This window comes from Phoxinus phoxinus (assembly GCF_949152265.1).
Source record: "Phoxinus phoxinus genome assembly, chromosome: 3".
NCBI lineage: Eukaryota > Metazoa > Chordata > Actinopteri > Cypriniformes > Leuciscidae > Phoxinus > Phoxinus phoxinus.
Window position 1 is genome coordinate 14,745,694 of NC_136878.1, and position 12,616 is coordinate 14,758,309.

The 12,616-nt window shown below is 39.2% G+C and overlaps 1 protein-coding gene across 1 annotated transcript in view; it reads right to left on the minus strand.

Moving 5' to 3' along the window:
• Positions 1 to 9,819, minus strand: part of gas2l1 (growth arrest-specific 2 like 1) — a 29,814-nt gene extending 19,995 nt beyond the window's left edge. The window contains exon 1 of the mRNA XM_079608596.1: positions 8,602 to 9,819. Coding sequence (XP_079464722.1) covers positions 8,602 to 9,294 — 693 coding nt within the window. The 5' untranslated portion in view covers positions 9,295 to 9,819. The remainder of the gene's footprint in view (positions 1 to 8,601) is intronic.
• Positions 9,820 to 12,616: the final 2,797 nt, after the last annotated feature.

Genomic DNA, 12,616 nt, shown 5'->3' on the forward strand with positions numbered 1-12,616 from the left:
CCACCAACAGAGTTAAGAAACCACTCAGTTTCCACACTGAGCAGATACAGACATTGCTGCACATGCACCCATCTTCACACGCTCAGTTACACATAAATATACACATGCGTGCACACAAACAAAAGCTGAGCATAGACAGGTGCTGTATAAAATGACATACGGCCCACTCCGCTAGTTCTGTTAATAGATGAATACTGCAGCCCACCGCAGAGAGATATGCATCCTACGGCAGCAAAATTAAAGGCATAAATAAGTATGACCATAAAAAGCACAAACACTTAAAGATGAGTTCATATGGGAAATACTAAAATGGAAAGAGAGCGAGAGCCGTTCTCTCGCAGTTGAAGCCTCAGCTTGTGTGATTCTGACCCAGCAAAAACTGCCATGACCTACTTTTCCTGTCTCTCTCTCTCTCTCTGGTGTAAAATCCATTAGAGGCGGGTCGAACAGTCTGTACAGTACAAGCACCTCTGGCAAACCGACTCCAGCGCTTTTCTGAATACATGTACTGAAGCATAATGCAGGGTTTTATTGCAAAATCCAACTAAGACGTGGAGTGGAGCTTGCCTTGATGGTGCAAGTGAGAAACTTGAACAGGCTTTATTTAGCTAAAGCTCATTTCTTCCACCTACCTTAGCTTTTCATAATAAATGCAAGGTAAATGAAAAAGTATAAACAGTGGATACTACCTGGATAACTACCTGATACACTACCTGAAATAAAACACACATTTTTTTATTTTATATTCATCAAACACTCTTCACATGGTGGAATAACCTGACCTGTGTGGGTGAAGAGAAGAGAAGACATCCCACAGGCAAATCTAGTGTGATGCCAGTAAGGTTATTGATACTGATAGCAGATGAAACCACAATGACTGGTAGAAAATGACAGAGTACTCTTTATTCTTATGAGCAATGTGCAATCTTGTTGTTTACCATGATTGTGATTCCTGTAGAAATACAGGTGCATCTTTCCTTTTTTGTTGGTTCCTAACTATAATTACTCAAGCTGAGACTAAAATATATAGTAATAAATATAAAGTTTGGGGTCAATAAGATTTTTGTTTAACCCCTTAAATGTATACCTCGGATCTTCAGTGACCCGTGCCGTCATTCATTAGTACTCCTCATTCATTTTTTAAAGTTAGACATAAAATGTCTTAGTATTCCTTAATTCATTATAAACAATATAAAAATAAAAATTTATAAAATTATAAAAAGAATGCCTGTTTTCCCACCCATTTTTTGTAAGAATTGAATAGGGTATACGCATGTATGTATACTTTTATTCAGCAAGAACACAGCAAGATTTCTATTTCAAATAAATTATGTTCCTTCTATTCATTAAAGAATCCTGAAAAAAAAATCTACATAAAAAGGTAAAACACTGCATCTCAAAACTATTTTTGAAAGTACACTGTAAAGTGAATTTGATATCGGTATTAAAATAAAACTAATTTGAAAATGCACAATGACAACGACCTTGCCATGAGGTTCACTGAGCAACACATCCCCCAGCTGCCCTCACTCTTTCCGCTGCTCCTTTTATTCTCCATCCATCTTGTTCTTGTTACTCTGTCCTCAGCTCCCCTCTGTTCTGTTTCTCTCGCTGCTTATTTCTTTTGCTCTCGCCCACACATCTTTCATTCACTCTCTCCACTGAGCTCTGCATTTTTCCTTTTTTATCATATCTTTTGCTGCAAAGCTTTCAGTTTTTCCTCGACCCAACCTCCCTGTGATATCAGCCTCTCTCCCGCTATCATTGTCCTTCGATTCACCTCTACCTCACGGCTATGTCTCCCTCCCTGTCTCCACGTCCTCGTGTTCCTTTCAGCCTTTAGGGAATTGCAGTAGCCTCCATAAATCTCTCCGTTTTGGCTCTGGCGTGGGACTTGTGTGGTCAATACCCTGCTAGCAGTTCTCGCAAGATGATAATGATAATAATTGTACATTTTCTGCAGAACATCAGAGTAATGCTTGCAATACCAGGGTATTGCTAGGTGGTTTCTAAGGTGTTCTGGGAGGTTGCCAAGCATTTGCTAGGTAATTTTCTGGGTGGTTGCTAACTGGCTAAAGTTAAAAAAGCCCACAAACATGTTTGTCATAATTCTGGTTCTTAGATATGGCTCAAGTCCTTCCTTCAAAGTAATTATGGGACATTTTGGCTATTTTATTGGCTGCAAAGCAACAACCAATCCTACAAATCTAGTCAAGTCACTTTTATTTATATAGCGCTTTATACAATACAGATTGGTTCAAAGCAGCTTTACAGTGATAACAGGACAATCATGATAAATGATGCAAACTGAATTCAATTAATATTTGCTGCAAAACAGCTCTAAAATAAATAGTGTCATTGTTCAACTGAAGTCAGTTCAGTTCAATATCTGTTAAGATCATCAATTATGAAATGAGTTCAATTCAGCTATAAGTAACAATGTTGTTATACACTGAGTCAGTAAAATGATGATTCAATTCAGTTCAATAACAGTGTCATCAAAAAATCTTTAATTATTGAACAAAAGCCGCTTTACCGTCGTGCCAATCGATAACGGACGCTCTTTGAAACGTAATGCAAATGTGTCAGTCGTTGCATTGGTAACACAAAAGTAAATAGAATTCCGGGCCAAGACCGGTTTGTAATCGTGCCGTGCCGGACCAAGCCCCAGTGGAAATATAACGGGAACGGGAAAAGTGGCTAAAGCTATAAAGCAGCTCTGCAGCTGTTGAGGTATAATTCATGTCTGGATCATAATGAGGAGGGCACCCATACACCACTGCACCATAAAGCAGCATATTCTCCATGTCCTTTCCCCCATAGCTCTGGGCAGGGACTATGAGTGTGTGTACTGTACACATGCATGTCTGAACAACAAAAAGAGAGAGAATATTGGGGTTGTGCATTATTGACAAAACCATGAGGCAGAATGTCAAGGCCTTGGGGTGTGGGGAGAGAGAAAGGGGGAGCAAGAGAGAGAGAGACAGAGAGAGAGAGAGAGAGAGAGAGGGGGGGGGCAAAAGAGAGAGGGGGCACAAAAGAGAGAGGGGCGGGTGGGAGCCTGTTAGACAAAAAAGGCACTGATGTCTTAGAAATTGTCAGGCATCCTTCTGGTCATGTGCCTTGATGCCATTTCAATGGGTATTCCTGACAAGACGCTGTCTGTTTGTCTATGTTTATGAGAGCATGTATATATTAAAAAAAAAATCGGCCTTAAAAAGGCATTGATTAAAACAATAGCGCCGTTTCATTTAAACTGATATTCATTGGACAAACTACACAGTAAACTATATATTATGTTCTAGTCGATGGAGCATCACAATTACTATAGTTTTATATTTAAATATGAACAAACCCCTAACCCTATAACTTAACTCATACAACAGATCATGAAGCGAGGTGTGCTTTTAATTTTCAAAATGATAGTGGATGATAAAAACAGGCACAAAAAAAAAACTGATCAGAATATCATCAAGTACAGACAGACAGTCAATATCACAAAACAAACACGGACGGAGTGAAACCCTGGCTTTCTCCTGTACTTGTATACTACCATTTAACATTTTAAGGGTCAGTCATTTAAAAAAAAAAAGAAATTCATACTTTTATTTAGCAAGGAAGCACTAATTTGATCAAAAGTGCCAGCAAAGACATCTATGATGTTACAAAACATATTTTAAAAAAATATTTTAAACTATCTAGCCTATTCATTAAAGAATTCTGAAAAAAATAAGTTTTATCATGGTTTAAGCAGCACAACTATTTTCCATATTGATAATAAAAAAAGAAATGTTTCTTGAGAACCAAATCGGCATAATAGAATGATTTCTGAAGGATCATTATAGGATCACATTTAAAATATATTGAAATCGAAAACAATTATTTTAAATTATAATACAATTTTGCAATATTAGTGTTTTACTGTATTTAAAAAAAAAATACACGCCATGGTGAGAATAGACAATTAAAAAAAAACGTAAAAAAAAAAAAAACTTGTATTGCATTTCTAACTTTGAAAGTATTCTGAGTAGCCACGAGTATGTGCAACTATATGATGAGTAAGTGACGTAATACACTCAGACAGGCAACAGACGTTACACACACAAATGACAAATACCAATACTATATCTCACTCTCAACTTTGGGTTGAGTTCCACAGCATTAGACTGGATAAAAGTCAGTATGAAAAAGTATGGATACATTCAGTTAGAGCTGAACCTTGTATTTTTGAGACTAGACATTTTTAGCATGAATAGGCTATACTAAATAACATTACACAGGGGGAAACAGTGACTCTGCCCCCCCCCACACACACACACACACACCCACCATGCCATTAAAAATTGGAAAATCCCAGCCAAACTTATGATGATGAGTAAGGCATTTAGACGGAGAGGTGAAGAGGAGTATTTGTATCAGTGTTTCTGTAACTAAGAAAATCAAGAGGAACTATAGCTGTGTAATTCAAATACACTCATATCTCAGAGACACTTCTGCTTTTCCTCATACAGCATGAATGTTACTTCAAATTGTGTGTGTGTGTGTGTGTGTGTGTGTGTGTGTGTGTGTGTGTGTGTGTGTGTGTGTGTGTGTGTGTGTGTGTGTGTGTGTGTGTGTGTGTGTGTGTGTGTGTGTGTGTGTGTGTGCGTGTGTGTGCGTGCGTGCGTGTGTGTGTGTGTGTGTGTGTGTGTGTGTGTGTGTGTGTGTGTGTGTGTGTGTGTGTGTGTGTGTGTGGAACTAATGGAAGATGAGGATCAGGCAAAACTACCGTTCATATTCCTAAGGGATGAATAGGATTACCAACACTAAATCCGAGCACATCCGTAAAAGTCTTCCATCTTGTTTCCATGGAAATCTCTTTAAGAAATACAAGATCAAAGTGGAATAATCCTCATGGTCATCGTTTACTTACTTTACAATCATGAATCTTTCATTTTGACAGTGACTTTGATGTCTGTGTGTATCAGTATTAAAATCTTAAAATTCATCATGACCAAGCTAAAATCCACAAATTAAATCCAATAGATAAAAATAACTGTCCAGAGCTCGGTGCAGCAGACTGGATTACACCATGCATTCATATTTCACATGAAAGGACTCAAACTGTATATATCAGTGACAAAAATAACTTTATAATCAAGGCAAGAATGATGCTAAATTATATTAAGGACCAATGTGAGTTGGAAGTGTGAATGTCACTTGTTTCCATAAGGGATCATATTAATTGCATTAAAAAACATCTATTGCTGGTGTAATCTAATGTAGATGTAGATTCAGTTATATTAAATAATACTATTAAAGCGATAGTTCGCCCAAGAATGAAAATTCTGTAGTCATTTACTCACTCTCATCTATGACCTTGTAACATAGTAAAAGAAGATATTTTGAAAGGGTCTCTTTTTTTTGGTCCACACAATGGAAGTCAATGTTGACCAAAACGGTTTAGATGCCAACCCAAAAGTGCCATCTTTTGAAGAAGAAAGAAAGTCATACAGGTTTGGAATTTCCATTTTTTCTCACATTAAGCACTTTTTATAAAGATGCACCAATATTACAATTCTGGCTGATACCAAAAAGCCAATAATTATTTTCATATTATGGCCAATAACTGAGAAATAGCAAAAATTAAATATAATAATTAAATGAATTATATCTACAATATTGTCTTAAAAAAACATAGATGATTAAATTTAACAGTGTTAATAAATATCATCATTAAATAAGTGTTACATGATGTGAAAATGTAAAACTAAAATGTAAAAATGTATGAAAATGAAGGGTTAGATCACCCAAAAAAATGTTTCTGTCATCATTTACTTATCCTCGTGTTGTTCCAAACCCCTGAAGACTTTCGTTCATCTTTGGTACACAAATTAAGATATATTTAATAAAATCTGAGCCAGTTCTGTACATGGACAGCTACGCAACTACCACTCTTACGCTTCATAAAGAGATTGTAAAACTAATCCATAAGAATAGAGCGTCAAGCGAAAGCGAATCGTGTCTCTTCAAAAAATTAGGACCAAACCGCTTAATTCACATGGACTAGTTTTACGATCTCTTTATGAACTTTTGATAGTCAAAATAGTCTAGATAGACTAGTCAAAGTGGTAGTAGCATTGATCTCTCAGATTTTATTAAAGATATCTTAATTTGTGTTCCGAACATAAACGAAAGTCTTAATAAATAATTAATTACATAATTTTAATTTTTGGGTGAATAGCCTATCCCTTTAATATCAAATAGGCCTATCAGTAATATCATCAGATAACTGATACGGTACTGATATATTGTGCATCCCCACTTTTTGAGTTGAACTGACTTTTTTAGAGTGTATCTGTGTAACAACACTAAATAAGCAAAGTGCAAAAGCAAATATCATGAAAAAAATGTGATCACACACAACTTCCACATTCTCAAATTTCTAAAACAATGAAACGGCAAGCGTTTGTATATTTATATAAGAGGAAGTCTGAATGCACATATGTGTGGAAGTGTACTTCACCTAAACAACAGTCATAAGTGGCTGCATGACGTATCTCTCAACTGTGGTGACAAAGTGAACTGTAAATGAATCAAAACAACGGTTTGTCTAAACTTGCCTGTCAGAGAACAAAGCCTGTGTGAGATAGAATTACAAAGGGCAGGTAATCTCACAGGGTTATATATTAAAGAAGACAAGAAGAGAGTGTTTGATCAGATGAATTCTGCTGAGAGCTCCATGTGTCCCGAAGCTTCAGGGTGATGCCATGTTTGGACTTGCTGCCCGCCACTGAATCCACCCTGTCTCTACAGGACAAAGCCAGTTGCTCGGTTCAGCAACATGGTTCATGAGATAAGATGACTAGCAACTGTTAGACAATCCAGACAAGGTCACCCATAAAAAGGGACAAATCAAAGGCGTCTTCTCTTCTCTGCCAGACACCAGATAAATCACTGACTGTATACTTTAATATTAGGCTTACATTCAGTAGAAAAAAAAATGCTAACAAACGGTATTGAATGAATTCCTGGTGTAACAGCACCTGACGTCCACTGTTTCTTCACCCTGCCTGAACTTATGCTGATGCAGTTCACGCACAGGGAAAAATGTGCTTACACACTCACAAGGGCTGAATGTTTCTTTGATGGGTCAACACTAGATCAACAACTCAATTGTATACGCTAAGCAAGCATGTTGCACATTGATCTTTGGCATGATATATCTGATGACAGTTGATGAAATTAAATGGAGTGAAGAGAGGGACTTTTAGAGGGAAATAACCACCACAGTAACTTGGGCAGTCAAATAATTAGTCAAATTAAGTCCCTGTGCTTGTGGGAGACTGCACATTTCCCCTGTTGTCCCCCCCACACATTCTGAGGTCAACATAATTGGATGAGAGCAGATTATTAGGACAGGCAAAATCACAATGCAAGAAGAAGAATCTTTCTGAGAAACAGCAATATTTTCTTCAGGTTGTGGCAGAGAAGATGAATCAAATAACAAGGACATGTTCATCAGTCACTTTGTGCTAATATTCATCTGTCTTAACTTGTCAAACATCAAGACTTTATAGGCAATTATATCCCATAAATCCCCATATGATTGAGTTATTCTTAATGAGGAATGATCAAGTGACAGAACTTCATACTGATAATATCCAATATCTCTGATCAAGAAACAACCTTTTTCTCACAAAAGGTGTTTTCACTCAATAGTCAATACGGGTGTAAACCATCAGAAAATCATGATTACAATAGTACATATTTACAAACTATTACTTCAATTAATGAACGGAGATGGTTTCAAATTAATTTTCTTCACTAATTATGAGGGGTTTGACACATGGTTGTAGTAGTTGTGACACAGGAAAAATAAAGGCACAGTTACTTAAAATAACAACAAAAACAATAAAACCTGCCTGTGTGACCTTAATCAATTTGAGGAGCTTCATAAGGAAGGCTGGCTTCTATTTTGCGTGATTTTTAAATGCTTTCATAAATGTCTATTCTATTTCTATAGGATATAGGGACTATAGAATTATCTAGATAAGGTAGTCAATCAAATAATGAGAAAATCCAAAGAAACTGTACATTTATGTTAAGAGCATTGGTGATCATTTCAGAGTCATTTTCTGGTTTTAAATGGGTAAAGTTGTCACTGCTTCATTTTGTCTCATGTTTCAAGACTCTGTACTAGTGTTCATCCTATAGGCCAGGGGCTTTAAACTTAGTCCCGGGACTAAACACACCCAAACAAGCTAATCGAGGTCTTCAGGTTTACAGAAAACTTTAAGGCAGGTGTTTTGGAGATGGTTGGACACTCTAATGGTTGGACATGTCTCACATGCCATCTGGTAAAAGTGATATTAAGTGCAAATTATAGCCTATTTGCTGTAACTGTGATAAAATATATGTAATTTCTGTATAATCAATAATCAGCAGCATTCCTCCACTTTACACAGCACATCACATCCATTATGTGGTGAATTTATGTGTTTTAACGTTTAAAATGCAACAAGTGCAGAATAACTTCCATCGCTCAGTAGTTGCCCAGATTAATAACCCAGCAGTTTTTATCAATATGAACGTGAGTATGCTGCCAGCTGTCAAACTCACCAGCTCGTCCAGGTTGCGCATATCCAGCAGGACTCTCTTCTGCTGCTGCTGCCAGCGGGCCAACAGCTCCGGGTCGGGCTCGCCGATGCTTTCCTTGCGACTGTACGTCCGGCTCGGCGGGCTCTGGGACTCCCCTACAGCCTCCGTCACCGTCAGGTTCTCCTGGTCCCGGATCTCCTCCTCGATCTCCTCCTCGAGTTGAATCAACATAGGGGCCAGCATGCCGAATTTGGCCCCCCGGCGAGCCACCTCCAGCAGGCACAGCACGAAGTTCTTCTCGTTACACCTCTCCACCAGGTCGTTGGTCTCGAACATCAGCACATCTTTGATCCAGAGCTCCTGCCTGCACCAGCCGATGAAGTTCGACACGTTGTCTCTGGCCAAAAATGATCCCGGTATGACGTTCCTCGACTGGAAGACCACGTCCTTGCTGGGGATCCGGAAAGAAAGCGCCGCATCTGGATAATTCGCCTTGAATTCGTGGGCGGCGCGGTTCACGTTGTTGGCATGCCGGCAGAGCGCGCAGCCGGTCTCCAGACCCTCCATAAAGGTGTCCGCCGTGATGTCCAGCTCGTACAGCGTGTTCAGCCATTCAGCCAAATCCTCCTTCATGGCATACAGGTATTCCTCGCTGGATTTGAACGGCCTGATGCTTTTGGAGGCGGCAGACTGAATGTTGCTCTGATCGGCCATATTATGGGAAAATGTGTATCAATCAAGGCACGAAATGACGTACGGCTGTCTCATACAGTAATCCTCCACAAACAGCGCTGGGAATGGCATAACGACGCGCGGTAGGAGCTCCTAGAGCGGGCCGCTTTGACTCGCAGCTCCGCGGTGCAGCTGTGGGATTCCGCGATGGATTCCGGATGTCTGTGAGATACCCGCCTCCTTCAATGACCACATCGCGATTACTCATTCCCCTATGGAAGTCCGGACCGAAACAGAAACATGACAATTATCAGTATATGACAGCTCGACGACATCCTATCCCACTCGACGCGCTTAGTGTGTGCGAGAAGCATGCGCATTGGCTAACAGCGCTCCGCAACGCCTCGTTTATTCATTCGGTCACACATTCAGAGGACGCATGGCCGATTGAGGCAGGAAGGCAGCCCCGGTCTACTGGTCTGGGGCACTTTAATAATAATCCTCGTCAGTTGGAAAGGATCCGACCGTCCTATGCGCCGCCTCCTGCACAACGCGCTGAGCTGCAGTGGCTTATACATTGGAGTTACATCTCATTAGAGGATCAATGGCAACTTATTCCCACGATGCAGCTCCTTTTCAATTGCACAGCGCACATCCCAATATTAACGGCCAAACCGTTTATATTTGCATCTGACATTCGGCTGAAATTGCATTTTCATTCAAATACGGTTACTGTTTTGCTGACAGAATGTCAAGCGAAATTAGAAACAAGGATGCTGACAGAATGCCCACTGTTCCCATCAACGAACATGCAAATTGGAGATGATACGCAAAAGTTTTGCTTATTATTTATCTCCAATTTGCATGTTCGTTGATGGGAACAGTGGGCATCCTGTGATTGCTTCTTGTAAACAGTCGATTGCGATTGGGTGCAATTAGTGCGACATTGATCATGTAATATCTGTTTGCACGCGCTGCCAGTCTGTTTATCAGCCGCGCGCGATTGATTAGAAGCGCACGTGAACGCAAACTATGTGATGTAATCAAACTCACGCATCTGCTTTCATGTGATGCGATATCTATAGATAATGAACTGCAGTGCCAAATTCTGCAAATGTAAGGATTATAAAAATCAAACAGTGCCATGAGGGCTGATTGGCTGTTCATTTTCCCGTAGTAGTGTAAATAAGCGGGAAAATGCACAGCCAATCAGTCCTCGTGGCTTTGTTTGTTAAAGATTGTTGTAGAGCTTTAAAAATATATCTCTCCTTAATCAAAAATAAGAAAGACTTGGAAAGAAAGAGCATGGGTCACTCTTTTTGCTCCATTGCTCAAGAACGTCCATGTTTCTTTGATTTGTATTGCCAAAAACTCTCATTGCTAAACTTTATTCAAGGCTGTCAAATTAAATGAATGTGGCTATCCAACAAGCTCTGTTCTTGTTTGGCTCCAAACATTTAGTCCAGGCTCACTCACACTTCTCTGCCAATGGTCTTGCTCATCAGCAAATGAAAGGGACCATTCTAAATAGTCAGACAAAAGACAGACATGAAGACATCATCATGATGTTAATCAGCGTTCATTTGTCTCCTTTTAAACAATCAGTTCAATAGCTGTAGGACAACTGAAAGTCTGTCTTCAGAAACTCAACTCTTAACAACATAGGTCAAAGTCACATTAGTGCACATGCTGCGAATGAGAAGGCAAAATAAAGTTTAGAGCAATAGTAGCTACCTATTAGAAATAGAAGCATCTAAATGTCATGTTTTTATAGAATGCTTTTGAATGTGTCTTAATATTTTGTGAAGTAATGTTAAGGCTAGTGGATCAGAAACGGTCCTTATGAGGAAGACTCAAGTGTCCAGTTCCCTCCCCAGTGTCCTCCTATTTTAAGAGTCCCTTTGCTCGAATGTTTTAGCCGTATGTCTCCAATCAAGCCAACTGCAGATTTAAATCACTCCCACTTTCCTCTAAATTTAATAACAGAGAACAGACCAATAAGACATTACAATTGCTTTACACATTGTTCAGCTTTTCTTCACACTTTCTCAGCATGATCCCATAACATGATTAGCATCTGAGAGCATAAATGGTAATGTTTTTCTTTTGTTTTACTTCCTGCTCTTGTAGTTAGTCAGGCAGCGTGCTCTTCAATGGCTCAGGCCGGACCACTGCAGTGTGTCATTATTCCAACAGCAGCCGCCAGCCAAAGGGAGGCCCTTGTTTTGATTTGAAAAGCGTTGGTTGTTCCTTTAAGAGAGCTAGACGGATGGGAGGGACACACAGCGAGAGAAGGAATGAGATCATTCTTCAAGGCCTGGATGAATCAGCTTTTCTGTGAACACATGCACAAAACCAGTTCATTCCACAGCTCTCCGGCAAGTGAGCATTTGGCTCTCAGATGTCCATTAAAAAGGGTGTCAGTCAGTCACACAGTGAAATGCAACTCTGCCATTCTATGCATAAAGCTTTTATGATTGAGAATTATCTTCGCTTGATTCAATTTCTGAGCTTGATTAAATTTAGATAAGAACTTAAGATGGATTTTGCAAGAAGTCTCTAAAGTTGGTACAAACATCATCCTGTCAGCTCCTGCCTGCCAACACCTCAATTAACAAGAGCAATGTTTCAACAAGGTTCTTGGTGAACACATGCCAGATGCTTTGCAGATGAAGTACATTTTTGATAACAGTCCCAAGCTTTACACGAGACAACGGTTTCATTGTTTTATAAAACCGGAACAGAAAACAAACTGTGCTATTTGTTCGCTAATGTCTTAATTGTAATATCTGCACAAGAGGGATTGAACAGCTCAACATTTATTTTCCTCAAACTTGACACTACAATTACAGCTCATACTTCAGAAAATGTTGCATATGCATATTGATTATAAATGGATGGTTCTCAAAATGGGGGGTTACTGGTGATCAAACCAGAAATGTTCAAAAACCCACTTAAAGTTTATCAAGTGGCCATAATGGAAGCTTAGTCATGTTCTGATAACAGAGCTGGCATCAATATTGTACTCCGTACCTAAACTCTTTAATACTCAGCAGATAAATCTGCTCACTCATGCACATGGTAGTGATAGAAACGTGTGAAACTGGAACAAACGAGACACCTAATGGTTCAAGTCTGAATTGCACCCATTCATGTGGGTCCAGTGCAACATAGATTTAATCAATAGTACATCTTGCGGTTTTGAAGCGATTTTTAAGAACGCCTTTAGGGGTTCAAGCATGGAGCAACAGGAGACAATGAGTTCATTTAAGACATGAATAGATGGCATGCATAAAGATTATTAATTGCTGGCAACTTCAGTACACAAAAAACAATATGAAAAAAGGGATCACAAAACAGCAAA